Raw genomic sequence first — 18,552 nt, 5'->3', positions numbered from 1 at the left:
ACTAAAGGCAAAATATAAACTCCCAGGGAACATCCCACTGAAAACCTTTCTCTAGCCACTTTTTGCCTGTCTACACTTACTGCCCAGTTAATTTATATCAGTGGATTAATCCAACATTTAAATGACATGTCTGATAATCTAATCATTTCACCTCTGAAAAGTTGGGCATAGTCTCACAAATGACCTTTTCAGGGACCCCCCACAACTGAACCAAACAGAGGAAAGAAACAACAGATAGGGCCAAGATTTAACAGGGACTTGATCATTTATCCAGTTGAATGCTGACCTTTGTAAATCTTCCTGCTTTAACTTTCAGTGAAACATTACAACCTGAAGAGCTGGATATTCACTCTTTTCCAATATGAACAAATTATTTAATATGGTAGAAAAGTATTAGGCCTAGCAAATACTAGCAAATCATTTTATATTGATGATTCTTATATATATTTCTATAAATGAAATTTATGGAGCATGAAATTTATGGGGCAAAAGACAGTAATGAAGGTATGGGAAAGGTGAATGTAATATGTGTTATATAAAATGCTCCTGATGCTGCTAGATTTTTTTCTCTAAATTTTCTCAGATATTAAAATTATATCAATTTGAGGTGATTAATTTTAATTGCTTGTGTATGACCTCAAGAGAATTAAGCAATTGATTGTCTCTAGGGTTCTTATCTCCCAAACTAACTATAGATATAAGAATATTTGCATTGCCCCCAACGAGGCAAGCTCCTGCCTTAGCTGTCAGCAGGTTTGTTTTCAAATTCAAAAGACATATTGGTTTAAATTCAATGTAGGAAACCGACCCTCTTAAAACTAGAGATTTCTTGAGAAATAGATGTGAAAGAACCAGGAACAGTGAGTACACTTTTTCTACAAAGTTTCATATTAGAGGACCATCTTAACTAGCCCCTCATCAGTATCACAAAAACAAAAAAAATCATGTATTGTCTCACTTTTGCAAATTATTAAGGAGTTCTCAAGATAGAATATTTAAATAAAATGGAATAGACATTGAATAGAATGTCTATAAAAAATAAAGACCCTTATTTGATTAAAGTTAGAAGAATGTAACCACTGATAGCAAAAATAACAAGCACAATTGAGAAAAAATACTGGGATGAAGATTGCAGCTATAATTTTTTCCTGGACTGTAAGTTCATATAAGTTTTCTTTTTTTTTAACCCGGGATTTCATAATAGCATTTGTGATAATGCAGTCATTGCATTAAATGTAAAAATAGTTTTAAATAAAATTTAAGATTCTTTAGATAAATAAAACATGGTAGTAAGAAAATAGATAATAGAATGTCTGGCTTGTACATTATCTTTTGAGGTTGTCTTTAATAAGTAAATTCATAAGGAGAGGAACAGATATGGTCATTGAATGCCTCAGCGTATGATCAGATATCTTTATTGATGGGCTATGTGATGACTATTCCATAGATTCCGTGACTAAAGATGACTTTTCAAAAATAGTAGGGGAAGGTTGCTGGCATAGTTAGATATGAGAGGTTTTTGGCACTAATAACAGAAATATGTTTCTTTTATATTACCCTCATCTCCATGCAATGAAACATCTTCAGGGTATAGTACTACCTAAAATTGTTAATTCTACTCTTCTACAGGTAACATAAGCACAGAATAAAAATACAGTGTATTTTAAAGTTAGAGAAAGAGAGAGAAAAGAGAGATTGAGTGCATGATACCCAGTAGAGGGATATTTCTATGTCAGAGTTATATTATAGTTAGTTAATCCTGGCTGAGAAAACTACCTAGTTCCCCCTCTAATATGTATCATCTTGATAGTGCTTTCTAGTACATTTCTTTGTCATATAGCCCATCACAGAATTACCTCCAATAGAATTAGAATTTCCAGTTTGCTTACTTGTTGTAAACATGATTATTAATAAAAAATTCTAATATCTAAATCTAGAATCAGGACCAGCCACTGGTAGATAAGAAGTAGATATATCACTGGAGGCCTGAGGATGTGGGCTTCAGTCATAGATGTGTAGAGCATTCTTAGTCTGCATTTCATTGGAAAACTCAAGATTTCTTTGGCTCTAGAATAGGAAAGTAAATTAAAATATGTTTACAAATTGTTCCAGTTATATTTTTTTTTCTTTCAGACATGGAGCAAAGATTTGTGATAGAACTGCTTAAGTCAAACAGCATACTTGCTGCAAATTTAATTCAGATTTGTGCTGATTCACAGATACTGGGTCAGAAAAGAAGATTTAAGTGATATGTGGAATTAAAAATAAATGCACAAGTTTAAGCATTAGCGTTTCAATATATCAAGGAATGTTTATAAAAATTAATATATTTAAAAACTTCCAATCTTCTTGCTGGTTAAAGGACTAAGATCATCCATTATCATTGATATTTAGATTTATCTTATACAAATTTACAATTTTAAACAATGGTTGAAAGTTTTAGGTGAACATTTGTTAAAATGGCCATTACCATTGATCCGAATTTTTCATAATTGTATTTAAAATATTCTTTCAGAACTCATAATTTAATTCAATAATTGTATGTTTCTAATGTTAAAAAGGGGTTCATAATTTTAAATAGTAGATATATTGTCTACCACATATAAATAAACTCACAGATTATGAAAGTGGTAATTTATAAAATTTGAAAGCGCAGTGAACCACACTGCGTTGGTCCTCACTCTCCCTAATATTTTTGTTTTCAGGATTGACTCAGATTCCAAATAACAGAAACATGGTTCTGACAGACAGAAATAAGAGTGGGGCCACCTTCACCCTCTTGGGCTTCTCAAATTATCCAGAACTGCAGGTCCCACTCTTCTTGGTTTTCCTGGCTATCTACAGTGTCACGGTGGTAGGGAACATTGGGATGATTGCCATAATCAAAATCAATCCCAAACTTCACACCCCCATGTACTTTTTCCTCAGTCACCTCTCTTTTGTGGATTTCTGCTATTCCTCCACTGTTGCTCCAAATATGCTGGTGAACCTAGCTGCAAAAGACAGAAGCATCTCCTTTTCAGGATGTGTGGTCCAAATTTTTTTCTTTTGTACCTTTGTAATAACTGAGTCTTTTCTACTAGCAGTGATGGCCTATGACCGCTTTGTGGCCATCTGCAACCCTCTGCTCTACACAGTGGCCATGTCCCAGAAACTCTGTGCTGTGATGGTGGCTGGATCCTATGCATGGGGGTTGGCCTGTTCCCTGATTCTAACATGCTCTGCTCTACAGCTGTCTTTCCATGGCTCCAATACCATTGATCACTTCTTCTGTGAGTTCTCCTCCCTGTTCTCCCTCTCATGCTCAGATCCCCACATCACCTCTTTGCTGCTCTTTATTTCTGCCACATTTAATGAAGTCAGCACACTGCTCATCATCCTCACGTCTTACTTGTTCATAGTTGTCACAGTCCTCAAGATGCGATCAGCCAGTGGGCGTCGCAAGGCCTTCTCCACCTGTGCCTCTCACCTGACCGCCATCTCCATCTTCCATGGCACCATCCTGTTCCTCTACTGTGTGCCCAACTCCAAGAACTCCAGGTACACCATCAAAGTGGCCTCTGTGTTTTACACAGTGGTGATCCCCATGTTGAACCCCCTGATCTACAGTCTGAGAAATAAGGATGTCAAGGACACAGCCAGCAAAATATTGGGCAGTAAAGTCTCTTATTTTTGAGCATCATATTATCACGGAATTTTTTCCTGATATATAAATTGTGTTCTTGAAGGTTGGTTTTAAGAATAGGATTAAAATCAATAGAGCCAATATTATGCAGCTGAATTGAAATGGATTTCGCTTTCAGGAGAATAAACTTAGATGTCTTTTTGTTGCTGTGAAACGTCAGTAATCTTTCTCATTTTCCTTGTTTTATATACAAAATTGGAATAATGTAACTTTCAATCATATAGTGAAGATTAACGAAAAGCCTACATATCATATGAGATATTGTTCTGCTTAGTAAATATTACTACTTTATCTGTTTTATCAGATATTTGACATAAACTGAGCTCTTAATAAACCTATGCAATAAGAGGCAAAGTAAAATGTCAGAAAACATTAACTATCATAGGGAATTTCAGAGAAGGGAGTGCACTGAGAAACTTGAAAGGGATGTTTTTCTAAAATAGGTATTCTGTGAACTTGTCCAAGGAAAAGAGAAAGAAAGGATTTTGGAGATATAGTTCAGTGAAAAAGTAGTTTTAGTCAGAATAAAACAGTGTATACATGAAATCCAGGAGGTAAGAATGTGATATTTTATTTTATTGAGCTAATATGACACATTTGTGTATGTGCTGCTATGTGTCTATGTTTATTGTGCAATATAAACAATTTCCTTGGTATAAATAGAAATTTGAAAGAAAGATGCTATGTGTCCTGAAATATTTTTAAAGTAGCTCTGCATGGCAGTGTGATAATCTATGACAGAATCCACCAGAGGATCAAAAGTGGTAGACTTCACCTTAAGGAAAATTTCTTACATTAAGCTAAGAAACTGGGTTGATGGCTTCCTGCTATTATTCCTGCTATTATTAAGCTATTATTCTATCTTGGAAGATATCACACATATTCTTGATTTTACTGAAACTTGTTGTCCTGAACATAAACATAAACTCTTAATTCTCTCAATAAAATTTTTTATTTATCTTATCTCAAGTGTTCCAAGCTAACTATTTATATAATCTTCTTCAAAGTAAATTTGAAAACCATGTATCATCCTAATTATCATAATTAATTAAAATATGAAAACTTTGGTGTTAACTATTTTTATTTGAATAACTTGCTCTGCCTTTTCCTTCTCTTTACTAAATGTGTCCAGATAAAATTCCAAATATTCATCAATACAATGAAAAAATACATTTTTTAACATATTTAACTTTGTCCAGATAAAATTCCAAATATTCATCAATACAATGAAAAAATACATTTTTTAACATATTTAACTAAGTGAGAAAAAATACCTGAGGTATACATTTATGAAGGTTTAAGAGCATTATTTGTTATTGTGATATTATTTTAAATGCTTCATAAATACTAAAAATGTTTATTTCATGTCCACTATTAGATAAGGAATCATATAATCCTGTGACCTGGGCACAATGCTATTTTCTTGTAGTCCCAGCTACTTGGGAGAGTGCAATAAAAGCATCACAAGTTCAAGGCCAGCCTGGGCAACTTAGAAGGGCCTCATTTCAAAATAATATTTTTGTTTGTTTGTTTTTGTCTTGTTTTTTGATGAGAGTAATTCACCAAGGAAGATGTAAATGAATAAGAGAAAGTCCATGAATTTGAAGAACAGGAGAAAAGTTATTCTGGGAATTATAGCTTTGAAAGGAAACCCAAAAATCTTTAGATTCAGAAAATTTTATCTCTCTATGAATAGTTGTTTTGAGAATTTAGGAATGGCTTATCTCTAACTACTTACTTCCATGAAACTTTTAAATGTTTGTGGTATGTAGGGGCATCCAGACTGTGGTTTAAACAATGTTCATGTTAAAGATCTATAGTAAGGAAAGGCACAGACATGGAGGGATGTTTAAGCATCTCAGTATGATGGCCTCTGGCATTACATAGGGAGTCTGCCCTCCCTGGGCCCTTGCAACTCTGCTTGCCCCACAGTTATATGGTAGTACAAACTGAAAGTAGCATGTGATGCATCTCAACCAAGGATTCTCTCTATGACAGTGGGAAAATTATGCCTGTCTGTTCCTCAGTCACTTCATTTGTAAGGGGCATAAAATCACTGATATCATTTATTTTATAAAGAAGAAATATGATAATAGTTGGATTTAGAAAAGTACCTTGCATATAGGAATTGCTCAATAAATGTGTGTCATTATTCTCACTAATGGAGCTTCATGGTCCCCATTCTTTCTGTGGAGAATGATGTGTCTTCAAACTGTATAATGTACAGGAAGGAGCTGTTAAGCATAAAGCAGACATACTTATGGTATGTGTTCAATCTAACAAAATGATGAAAAGACTCTAGAATGAAACTACAGAATGCTAAAGAAAGAAATTGAAGAAGACCTTAGAAGATGAAAAGATCTCCCATGTTCTTGGATAGGCAGAAATAATATTGTCAAAATGGCCATGTTACCAAAAGCACTATACAGATTCAGTGCAATTCCTAAAATAAGGTTCTTGTGACATACTTCATAAAAATAGAAATGACAGTCATGAAATTCATTTGAAAACATAAGAGGCACAGGATAGCCTAAGAATCCTTAGCAAGAAAAGTGAAGCAGGAGGCCTCATAATTCCAGTCATTAAATTATACTACAGAACTACAGTAACAAAAATGGCATGGTATTGACACAAAAACAGACATGAAGATAAAGAGAAATGGAACAGAATAAAAGAAACAGAGACAGACCTACACAAATACAGTTACTTCATACTAGGCAAAGGCACTATGAACATACACTGGAGAAAAGATAGCCTCTTCAACAACTGATGCTGGGAAACCTAATAATCTATATGTCACAAGATGAAATTAAACCCCTATCTCTCACACTGCAAAAAACTCAACTCAAAGTTGATCAATGACCTAGGCCTTAGAACTGAAAACCTCTGCTCACTAGCAGAAAAAGTAGGCCTTATGTCAGCTTAGGAACCATCTTCCTCAACAAGATTCCTAAAGCATAACAAGTACAATCAAGAATCAATAAATGGAATGATATCAAATTAAAATGCTTCTTTATTATCAAGGAAACAATCAAGAATGTGAGGAGAGAGACTACAGAATGAGAGAAAAATTTTTACCACACTACATTTCAGATAGGGCATTAATCTCTTGGATATATAAAGAACTAAAGAAAATTAAAATTAAAAAAAAAATAACCCAGAAAATAAATGGGCAAAGGAACTAGTCTGGCACTTCACAGAAGATGAAATAGGATGGAGATATATTATTTATTTTTATTTTTTCAATTTCTCTAGCTATTAGAGAAATGAAAATTAATACTACACTGAGATTCCATCTCACTTCAGTCAGAATGACAATTAAAGAATACAACTAACAATAAATGTTGGCAAGGATGTAGGGAGTAAGGTACTCTCATACACTGCTGGTGGGACTACAAATTGGTGCAACCACTCCGGAAAGCAGTATGGAAATAATTGTTTGAATTCCAAGAGTTTTCTTGATGTCCCACAGAGGTCAATGATTGTTTTGAGAAGCTTAGGAAACACAGATCCCAGAGAAATATCCACAAACATAAAGTCCATGATATTTTCCATCATAACATTTTCAGGGTTGGAATATATGCTTATTATTTTGGAGGAATATAGATATGAATAATATATTCTAGGAACTGAAAACTTGATTTATTTTCCTGTTTGACATCTATTGTAATCATATGTGAGAGAAGAATGATGTGTAAAGGAGGGAAATAGTATTACAGTTTTAAAAAAATCTATAATTCCTCTCTTAGAGAATCCTTTGAGAATTGCCAAGCCCCCAAGAATAAGTAAGACTGGAGACTACAAAAGAGAGATTCTTAGGCAGGAATGCCTGATCACTATCAGGAAAAACTGGCAGATGTTATACATCCTGGTGAGATATTATTGGTTTCAGTCATCTTCATGATATTTATTAACATGTTCCAGATGCTGCAACATTTGTTTTTGTATTGTTCTCATTTCAGTAAAAGTTTTTGTTTCTTTCTCACAGAAACATCCATTCCCAGATGACTTTACAACCTGTTCTTTCCCAACCAGTCTTTTACTGATCTGACCCAACTTCTAAAAGGGACCTCCAAAGCTGCTTGCCCCACCAAATGTAGCCTCCTCTCAGCTCTAAGCAGCCAGAGAGGTTGTCTCCCCTTGTCCTTACAGCAGTAAGGGTTTCCTAAAATTAGAGGGGGAATGGAGCCAGAATTAGATGGACAGTCAGTATAAACAGGTAAATCGAGTCAGGTCAGATCAAGGAGGCCAATTTTAGTGAGTCAGGGAAGTTGGAGAGGGATTGAAATGCTAATGTCTTCAGAGCCCTTCCTCCACCCTTATCAAGATAGCCTGCCCCTGCTCCAACCTGTTTCTAAAATAACCTGTCCCAGGGATTGTCCTTCCCTACAGGGAGTTGTTAATTTTGCCCCCTTCCTGCCCAGATAATACCACTTTAGCCTCTCTGGCCCATCTGCTTCTCACCTTTTGGCCTTCCCACCAAGCATCTCCTGGGCCCAGTACACCAGAAGGAGAGAGATAAGGAGAAGAGAACAGGAGAACAAACAAACCCTAGGACATAAAAAAGGCAGAATGCCTTGCTTCTTGGGATACCAGGATACCAGCTATGGACCCCCTCTCCCTCCCAGGAGAAGCCTATGTTACCCCTTTTTAAATAAGCCCTGCTTTACATGCTTGCCTTGGTGTGCTTCTCTAATGTTATACTTCAGTATGTGAGGAAGCAGAACTCATCACTGGTAACTGACAGTATCACATTAAGCACCTCTTTAAGAAAATATACTTCTCCTTCTGTAGTAAATGACATTCTCAATGGGAAAGGGGGACAATTTAATCTGCAGAACTGCATATCTCATAAGAAATTGCTAGTGTGAAAGAAAATGAACATCAACATGGTAATAAATGCCTTTTTCCATCCTTCCTTTTTATCTCTCTCACAACTCCATCTGTGCAACCTGGTCAAGCCTGCATGGAGAGTCTCCTGACAGTCACCACATTGCTGAGGGTGGCAATGAGATGCCCACGAAAATTTCCATGGAGGACCACAGACATGTGAACCGTCTCTGAAGTAGAAAAGGGAAGAGTTACTTTAGCTCTGCACAAAGCACTTTAAAATGTCCCTTGAAAGCAGGTTCCTCAACTGTGTGGAACAACTGACTATATCAATCTGGTAGTGTTTGGCTGTGTTGCATGTGTGGGGTGATATAGAGGGTTGGCCATGTGCATTGGATGGTGTTTAACAGCATCCTTAGTAGATGGCAGAAGCACACCCCACTAACCATAGTGACAACAAAAGTGCTACAAATATCACATAGTGGTCACATTCATTCCTGGTATAGAAGCAGTGCTTAATGAGAAAACAATCACCAGATTTATTTATTTATTTTTTTGAAAGACTTAAAAACAGGAAAACATTTTCAAAAATATGTATTACTTTGAACTCAGAGAAAGACTACTCATTTTTTCTGGTCACTTAGAGAAAACCATATTATTACATATACATAATACAGGATAAGTCTCTCAGTTTTATTGTTCACTAAGTCTCAGTTTTTTCATGGTCAATTCTCATGTCATTAAAATTTTCTCTGATATATACATTTCCTCTCATATTTCACTACTAAAATTTTCATATCATAAATAATGTTGCATTGTTCATTGGTTATTTTTCTGAATCATATCCTTTGCACATCTTTGATGAGTTGTTGAGATAGATTCAGAGAAGCAAATTAGTCAGCAAATAGATTTTTTGAAGATGGAAAACACATAATATAGAAAGGCTGTTCTCAAGAGTACTAATTACCTGAATCATAGCCAACATTAGACACTCTATTAAACTAAAACACTAAGCTAATTGTTTAACAAAAAAATAATATATGGAGTATAATAAGTACTTTCCCATCTAAAATGCATCAATAAAACATAAACACTTATGGGTAAATAAGCACAAAGAAGCCTATCTCACCAGTTCATGCTCCTGGAATTGTCTGATGTCCCTGAGCTGAGAGTCCTTCTCTTCCTGGTGTTCCTTCTCACCTATGGAGTGATGGTTTTGGTCAACGTAGGCATGGTTACCTTAATCTAGGTCAGCACTCAACTGCACACTCCCATGTACTTCTTCCTCAGTCACTTGTCCTTTGTGGACTTCTGCTGCTCCTCAATCACAGTACCCAAAATGCTGGCCAACATCTTAACCAAGGACAAAGCCATCTACTTTCCAGCATTCATGGTACAATTCTATTTGTTTTGCACTTGTGTGATTACAGAGGGCCTCCTGCTGGCCATGATGGTCTATGACTTTTTGTGGCCATCTGCAACCCTCTGCTGTACATGGTCATAATGTGCCAGAGCTCTGCGCAGATCTGGTTTCTGGCTGATGCCTGTTAGCATTAGTGTGTGCTCTGATTCACTTGTGCTCAGCCCTTGAGTGGAGCTGAATATGGTAGTGCAGGCTTGTATTCCCAGCAGCTTGGGAGGCTGAGACAGGAGAATAACAAGTTTGAGGCCAACCTCAACAACTTAGCACAGCCCTAAGCAACTTAGTGAGGACTTGTCTCAAAATACAAAATTTTTAAAAGGGTCTGGTGATGTGGTTCAGTGGTAAAGCATTTCTAGGTTCAAGCCCTAGTATCAATAAATAAATATACAAATAAATAAATTTTAGATTATGTGATTATAAAACATTCTCTATAAACCTGCAGAAAATAAAATGACAAATTTAAAACCTAGACATTCTTTATTTATATGAGGAACAACAGTGGAAAATGAGCATTCCTATAGAAAAACAGGAAAAGGATAATAAGAGTCTTTATACAAAATAGAAATAGTTATTAAACATCAGGAGAGTTGTTTTACGGAACTCATAACAATAGAAACACAAATGTAAACATTATCATTTCCCACCCATCAGAATAGAAGAAATTATATGAGTTCAGTGGTAGGGAAACAGACTATTTTATATATCTGGGCAGAAGGTTACAAGCTACAGAACCTGTCATAGGCAATTTGAAGTATGAGCTACATTTCATATGCACTTAGCCGTCTCTTAAGCAGTTACAGTTCTAGGAATCTATCCCAAAGATAAAATGGCAAAAAAAAAAAAAAAAATACACACACACACACACACACACACACATATTCACAGGTGTTATTTATCACAGTAAAACACAGGATGAAATTCAATATGAAGGTTTTCGAATATATATGATGAACAAATATATGTCTAACATATATACCAATGTAAACTAATTCTTAATAATTTATTGTAATTAGGAAGTCTCTAACTGAATAAAAGAGAAATGTTTCTACAAATTACTATGATGTACTGCTAAAACATATTAAATAAAAAACTGTTTTAGAAAAGTTTATATAGTAAAATCAAAAGTTTACAAGTAGAGAAAATATTAAACAAAGACCAATAAAATTAGGAAAATATGAACTAAAACAATAAAATAAATAACAACAAATAAATAGTTTTAAGTGAAAATCTTAATTTGAAGTAGGGGTTCAGTTTGAAATATTGTTTTTTTCTCTTAAAAACAAGGATAATTAAAAAACTACAAACCAATAACACTCAACATCTTTATTCTACAACTTTCCTCTAAAAAGAAACTTGTCCTGTCCAGAAATAGAGCTTGTTGGATAAATAACAGAATTTAAGTCTAGATAAAGAATATATGAAATGGACCTTGGATGATTTACTTGTCTGGAAAGTAAGAATGCTATAAAATCTCTTCAGATAATCTCAAAGAGACATAGAAGATGATTTGAAATGAGTTCTACTGGTTCATGGTGAGAAATACTTAATGCAAACTTATATTGACCACAATTGATTTAAAGGTACCAAATAATTTTAAATCTCAATATTTAAAATACAATAAATAAATCATTTGGTTACCATGGAAGTTACTGGGATAGCAATTCATTACTTTGAAAGTTGTTAAAAAAAACATGAAATTAGAAAATCACAATTCTAGAACTGTTAATTTGGGCGGGGAGGATTATGGTGATAATTTCACTTGGTATTGAAATTATGAGGCAAATGTTGTTGGAGAGTAATTTTAAAATGAATTAATTGACTTGACACTAACTAAACACATGGATGAGCATTATTGCTTCAAGCCAAAGAGCCAGTTAACAGGTGGTTCCCAGTGGGCTGTACCTGGAAGTGCTCAGAACCCACTGCCAGAGTTCTTGCTGAAAAGAAACTAAGAGTGAATCTGAACCAGTAATGATATTTCATCTGAATATCCCTTTAAAAGAATTGCGGCAGGAACAACTAATTGACATCAAATGAAGCATTCAGTTAAATACAGAAAACAAAATGTTCCACAAATGGTTCAATTTCCACCCCCCCCCAAACTTCCAAACACACACACACACACACACACACACACACTCTTTCCCTTGCACACAGATTGGTGATATGATAAAGGAAACATAATGGTAACAATCAAATTTAACTTGATTTAACCTCAATGGAAAAATACATATTTGGGACAAATGGAAGAATTTAAATAATGGGTTGAGTTTTGAGTATTATTGAGAATACATTTTTATTATTGTTACGTTCAATTTTGACATGAGTAATTTTTGTTCATTTGATTTAGTTTTGGTGTGGAGTATGAAATCCTGTCCTTGCACATACTCACCCCCAACCTACAACCCAGCCGCTTGACATGAGTGTTTAAATCAAAGGTTTATTATTATGAATGATTACACTTTTTCATAAACTTTTTCATTGATTCAGTCCTTTTTTCTTTTTCATTTTCTTTCTTTTTTACTTTTTTGATACCAGGTATTTAACCCAGAGGCACTTAACCACTTAGCCACATCGATATTAATCCCTAAAGAGGTACTATCCATCACTCCTGGTTCAACACAGGAAGAGTTCCAGGATAGAATCTACAGGATTAGCTAACTTAAACTTAGGGCAGGCAAGAAAAAGGGCTACAGTTGTGATTGGATACTTGTTAGGGGGTTTTAAAAATGTCTCTATTCTGACCACATGGTTCCTAAAGTTAAGATGGTTCAATTCTACACATGAAACTTAAGTTCAGTAAACGTACCTGTTTTATACTGCAGGTTCAATTTTAATAAAAACCATAAATCTTACATATTATTTTGAAGATACAATGTTTCTATTGTAATAAACTTGAATAGAGATATAAATATAGGTACGGAAGACTTTTTTGACTCCCCATTTAAAAATATTATTTCAAAGGTAAATTATAATTGTATATATTTACTTTAAATTATCATTTAATGTAAAAATATTCAGAATTTCTTCTCCCTGTTCCCTAACTTTCCCACAGTTCTGGTAGGTTTGGCTCCATTCCAGTTGCATAGAAGGCCATATTTATTATTCAATAATTGTTCATCATACAATTGTTGCTAGCTATTAGCTTAGCAACTTATATCAGTGAACTTCAAGTGAATTTCTCACTTTCCAGAAAATTTATTTTAGCAAAGGTAAACAAACTGTATATTAAAATGCATTACAAAAGAATTTAAGAATATATATTGGGGAATAGAGTAATCCCTTCAGTATAGTAGTGTGTTCATATAAGATTTCACTAAAAAGACAGCGTAAATTTAAAGGAAAGAATTACAGAGGGAATGTAAAAGCCAACAATTAAGGAGTGTGGTCTTCTTTTAAGAAACAATGAGGAAGTCAGAGTATCTGCATGCACAGCTGGTGTATTAGTTAGTTTGTACTCACTGTGATCTGACAAGGACAACTTATAGGAGGAAAAGTTTATTAGGTTCGTGGTTTCAGAAGTTAGGTCCATGGTTGGCCCACTCTGCAGCTGAGGGCTGGAGGTAAGGCAGAACATAAAGGTATAGGGCATGATGGAGGGAAGGGAGCACAGGAGAAGACACCAAGGAAGCAGAGAATTCTATTCACTTAAGACAATATATAAACCCCCAGGGAACATCTCACACCTTCCTCTAGACATCCTGTATACACTTACTGCCCAGATAATTGATATCAGTGGATTAATCCAACATCTGTTTCACACCTCTCAATATGTAATCATTCCACCTTTGAAAAGTTTTATGTTGTCTTACACATGACCTTCTCAGGGAACCCCCCCCACCTGGCCGACATGTAAACTAGGAAAGGAATAGTAAATAGGGTCAAGACTTAACAGTGACTTGATCATTTAACTATTTGAATGTTGACCTTTGTAAATCTTCTGATTACAACCTGAACAGCTGGATAGTCACATTTTTCCAATATGAACAAATTCTTTAATATGGTAGAAAAGCATTATGCCTGGGAAATATTAGCAAATCAATTTGATAATGATGATTCATAAATATATATGTATTTATAAATAAAATTTATGAAATATATGTGGAACATAAAATTTATGAAATTTATGGGGCATTTGACAGTGATCAAGGTATGGGAAAGGTGAATTTGATATATATTATATATGAAATGCTCCTGATGCTGCTATATATTTTCTCTAAATTTTCTCAGATGGTAAAATTACCTTAAGTTGAGGTGATTAATTTTAATTGTTTATCCCACCTCAAGAGAATGAAGCAATCGATAGTCTCTAGGGTTCTTATCTCCAAGACTAATGATAGATATAAGAATAATCTCATTGCCCTAACTAGGAGAGCTCCTGCCTTCGCCATTAGCAGGTTTGTTTTCAAATTCAAAAGATAGATAGACTTAAATTTCAATATGGGAAACTGACCCTCTTAAAACCAGAAATTTCTTGAGAAATAGATGTAAATGATCCAGGAACAGTGAGTGTACACTTGCTTCAAAGATTTGGTATTATGCACTCTAGTTTTTGCAAATTTTTGAAGGAGTTCTCAAGATAGAATGTTTAAGTAAAATGAAATAGACATTGAATAGACTATTAAAAAAATAAAGAACCCCATTTGATTAAGGTCACAAGAATATAACCACTGATAGCAAAAGTAACAACAAAAATTGGTAAAAAAAATAGTGGAAAGAAGAGGTCAGCTATCATTATTTCCTGGACTAAAATTTAATATAAATATTTTTACCAGGGATTTAATAAGATCATTTGTGATAATAGAGTCATTGCATTAAATATAAGAATAGATTTATATAAAATTTAAAATTCTTTAGATAAATAAAATGTGGTAAAAATATGTGATAATTAGAATGTCTGGCTTATGGGTGAGTTTTTGAAGTTGTCTTTAATAAATAATTTCATGAGCACAGGAACAAATATGGTCATTGAATGTCTCAGTCTTGCATATGATCATACATCTTTATCGTTGGGCTATATGAAAACTATTTCTTAGATTGTGTGACTAAAGATAAGTTTTCTAGAAATAACAGAGTAAGGTAGCTGGCATGGATAGATATGAGAAGATTTGGCCAGAAATAACAGAATTATGTTTTTTTAATTATCCATCCCAGGCTTCCCAAAAATGTCTTCATGGTTCAGTAATACTTAAAATTGTTACTTGATCTCTTTCACAGGTAACATAGGCACAGAATTAAAATAATGGTTATCTTAAAGAGAGAAAAATAGAGACACAGAGCATGATCTCCAGGAAAGGGATGTTTCTATGTCAGAGTTTTATGATAGTTATTCCTGGCTGAGAACAGTATCTATTTCCCCTTCTAATGTGTTTCATCTTGATACTGCTTTCTAGTTTATTTCTGTGGCATATAGGATAGCTTGCTACAGAATTATTTACCAGAGAATTGAAATCTTCAGTTTTCTCACTATTTGAAAACGTGATTATTAATACAAGATACATGCTAATATCAAAATCAGGAATCAGGACCAGAGACCTATAGTGGAGAAATGGATACATCACTAGAAGCCGGAGGATCTGGGCTTCAGTCATAGAAGTGTAGAGGGTTCTTAGTCTGCATGTCATTGGGCAACTCAAGGTTTCTTTGGCTCTAGAATAAGAACATAAACTAAAATACTTCCATAAACTGTTCTAGTCATTTTTCTTTTCTTCAGTCATTGAGCAAAGATTGGTAATAACTCCTTAAGTCAAAGAGCACACCTACTAAAAAAGGGATTTAGATTTATGTTGATATCACGGATATTGGATCAGAGAGGAAGATTTAAGTGATGTGTGAAATTAAAAACAAATGCACAAGGTTAAGAATTTGTATGTAAGGCTGTCAATGAACATTTACAAAAATTAATTTATTTGGAAAATTCTGATTTTTTATGGTTAAAGGGCTGAGATCATCAGCTATCATTTGTTAATTAGATTTAACTTGTATGAATTTATAATTTTCAATGACAGTTGAATGACTTATGTGAAGACTTGTTAAATAGTCATTAATATTTTGATCTAAATTTTTCACATTTTGTATTAAAAATTATATTTGTAAATTAATAATTTAATTCAATAATTGTATGTTTCTAATGTTAAAAAGGGGTTTGTATTTTTAAATTGTAGGTATGTTGTCTACCACATATAAATAAATGCACAGATTCTGAAAGTGGTAATTTATAAACTTCAAAAGGGCAGTAAAACACACTGCATCTGTCCTCACTCTCCCTAATATTTTTGTTTTCAGGATTAACTCTGATTCCAAACAAAAGAAACATGGTTCTGACAGACAGAAATAAGAGTGGGGCCACCTTCACCCTCTTGGGCTTCTCAGATTATCCAGAACTGCAGGTCCCCCTCTTCTTGGTTTTCCTGGCTATCTACAGTGTCACAGTGGTAGGGAATGTTGGGATGATTGCCATAATCAAAATTAATCCCAAACTTCACACCCCCATGTACTTTTTCCTCAGCCACCTCTCTTTTGTGGATTTCTGCTATTCCTCCACTGTTGCTCCAAATATGCTGGTGAACCTAGCTGCAAAAGACAGAAGCATCTCCTTTTCAGGATGTGTGGTTCAATTTTTTTTCTTTTGTACCTTTGTGGTAACTGAGTCCTTTCTGCTAGCAGTGATGGCCTATGACCGTTTTGTGGCCATCTGTAACCCTCTGCTCTACACAGTGGCCATGTCCCAGAAACTCTGTGCTGTGCTGGTGGCTGGATCCTATGCATGGGGGGTGGCCTGTTCCCTGATACTAACGTGCTCTGCTCTACAGCTGTCCTTCCATGGCTCCAACACCATTGACCACTTCTTCTGTGAGTTCTCCTCCCTGCTCTCCCTCTCATGCTCAGATCCCCACACCAACTATTTGCTGCTCTTCATTTTTGCCACATTTAATGAAGTCAGCACACTGTTCATCATCCTCACATCTTACATGTTCATAGTTGTTACCATCCTCAGGATGCGATCAGCCAGTGGGCGGCACAAGGCCTTCTCCACCTGTGCCTCTCACCTGACTGCCATCTCCATCTTCCATGACACCATCCTGTTCCTCTACTGTGTGCCCAACTCCAAGAATTCCAGGCACACGGTCAAAGTGGCCTCTGTGTTTTACACAGTGGTGATCCCCATGTTGAACCCCCTCATCTACAGTCTGAGAAATAAGGATGTCAAGGATACCGTCAGCAAAGTATTGGGCAGTAAAGTCTCTTCTTTTTGAGCATCATATCACCATGGAATTTGTTCCTGAAATATAAATTTTGTTCTTTACCTTTGATTTTAAAGGAAACATTAAATTAATATAGTTAATATTTTACAATATAATATAAATTGATTTTGCTTTCAAAAGAATAAAGTTGGCTCTTTTTCTTGCTGGAAAACATTAGTAATCTTTCTCATTTTCCTTGTTTTACCTACAAAATTCGAATAATATGAGATTACTTATAATCATATTGTGAAGATTAAAGAAAAAACATACATATCATATGAATACTGTTTGTAGCTTAATAAATATCACTACTGTATCCATTTTCTTATAAGATATCTGACAAAATCTAAGTTCTCAATTATCTTATTCAATAAGTGGTCAATTGATAAATCAGAAAATTTATGAATTGGCCACTTATTGAATTCCCTATCATAGGGAATTTCAGAGAAATGATTGTTTTAATGCACCGAGGAACATGAAAGAGATTTTTTTTTTTTGTAGAATATGTATTGTGTGAACTTGTTTAAAGACAAAAACAGACAGTATATACATTAAATACAGGAGTTAAGTCAAACTTCTAATAAATATTTTATTGAGCTAATATGACATATTTGTGTATGTGCAACTATGTGTCTATGTGCATTGTGCAGTGTGAACAATTTCCTTGGTATGAATAGAAATTTGAAAAAAAAAAAGATGCTGTGTGTCTTGAAATATTTCTAAAGTAGCTCTTCATGGTAGTGTGATAATCTACGATAGACCCCACCAGAGGCTCAGGAGTGATAGACTGGACCTTAGAAAATCTCTTACATTAAGCTATAAGAGACTAGGTTGATGGGTTCCTCTGAAACATGTACTTCAAGCTGATATTCTGTCTTGAAATATATCACATATTCTCAATTTTACAGAAACTTTTGTTCTAATCATGAACATAAACTCTGAATTCTTCTCAACAAAAATTTCATTTATCTCCTTTTAAGTGTTCCAAGCTAACTATCTATATAATCTTATTCAAAATAAAATTTTAAAAAATGCATCATCATAATTAATATAATTACTTAAAATATGAAAACTCTGGTGTTAATCACTACTTTTATTTGAATAACTTGCTCTGCCTTTTCCTTCTCTTTACTATATGTGTCCCAGTAAAATTCCAAATATTCATCAATAAAAAGCAAAAAAATAAATTTCCATATATTAAAGGAGAAAAAACCTGGGGATACTTTTATGTGGGTTTAATAGAGTTATTTGTTATTGTGATATTATTTTAAATGCTTTATCAATATGAAAAATATTTGTTCCATGTACAGTATTAGACAAGGTAACAAATAATCCTGTGACCTGGGCACAATGCTATAGAATTGAAATCC

The 18,552-nt window shown here is 34.4% G+C and overlaps 2 protein-coding genes across 2 annotated transcripts; both read left to right on the top strand.

Moving 5' to 3' along the window:
- The first annotated feature begins 2,728 nt into the window (after positions 1-2,728).
- Positions 2,729-3,676, top strand: LOC114093581 (olfactory receptor 5D18-like). Its single transcript, XM_071616948.1, has one exon. The coding sequence runs from the start codon at positions 2,735-2,737 to the stop codon at positions 3,674-3,676; it is 942 nt and encodes a 313-aa protein (XP_071473049.1). The 5' UTR covers positions 2,729-2,734.
- Positions 3,677-16,234: 12,558 nt separating this feature from the next.
- Positions 16,235-17,194, top strand: LOC114093711 (olfactory receptor 5D18). The gene has a single exon (XM_027936595.2). It carries the CDS (start codon positions 16,253-16,255, stop codon positions 17,192-17,194), a length of 942 nt encoding a protein of 313 aa, XP_027792396.2. The 5' UTR covers positions 16,235-16,252.
- Positions 17,195-18,552: the final 1,358 nt, after the last annotated feature.

Source organism: Marmota flaviventris, chromosome 9 (genome assembly GCF_047511675.1).
Source record: "Marmota flaviventris isolate mMarFla1 chromosome 9, mMarFla1.hap1, whole genome shotgun sequence".
Taxonomy (NCBI): Eukaryota; Metazoa; Chordata; class Mammalia; order Rodentia; family Sciuridae; genus Marmota; species Marmota flaviventris.
The sequence above is the reverse complement of the archived record's forward strand: the minus strand, read 5'-3'. Positions and strand labels throughout refer to the sequence as shown.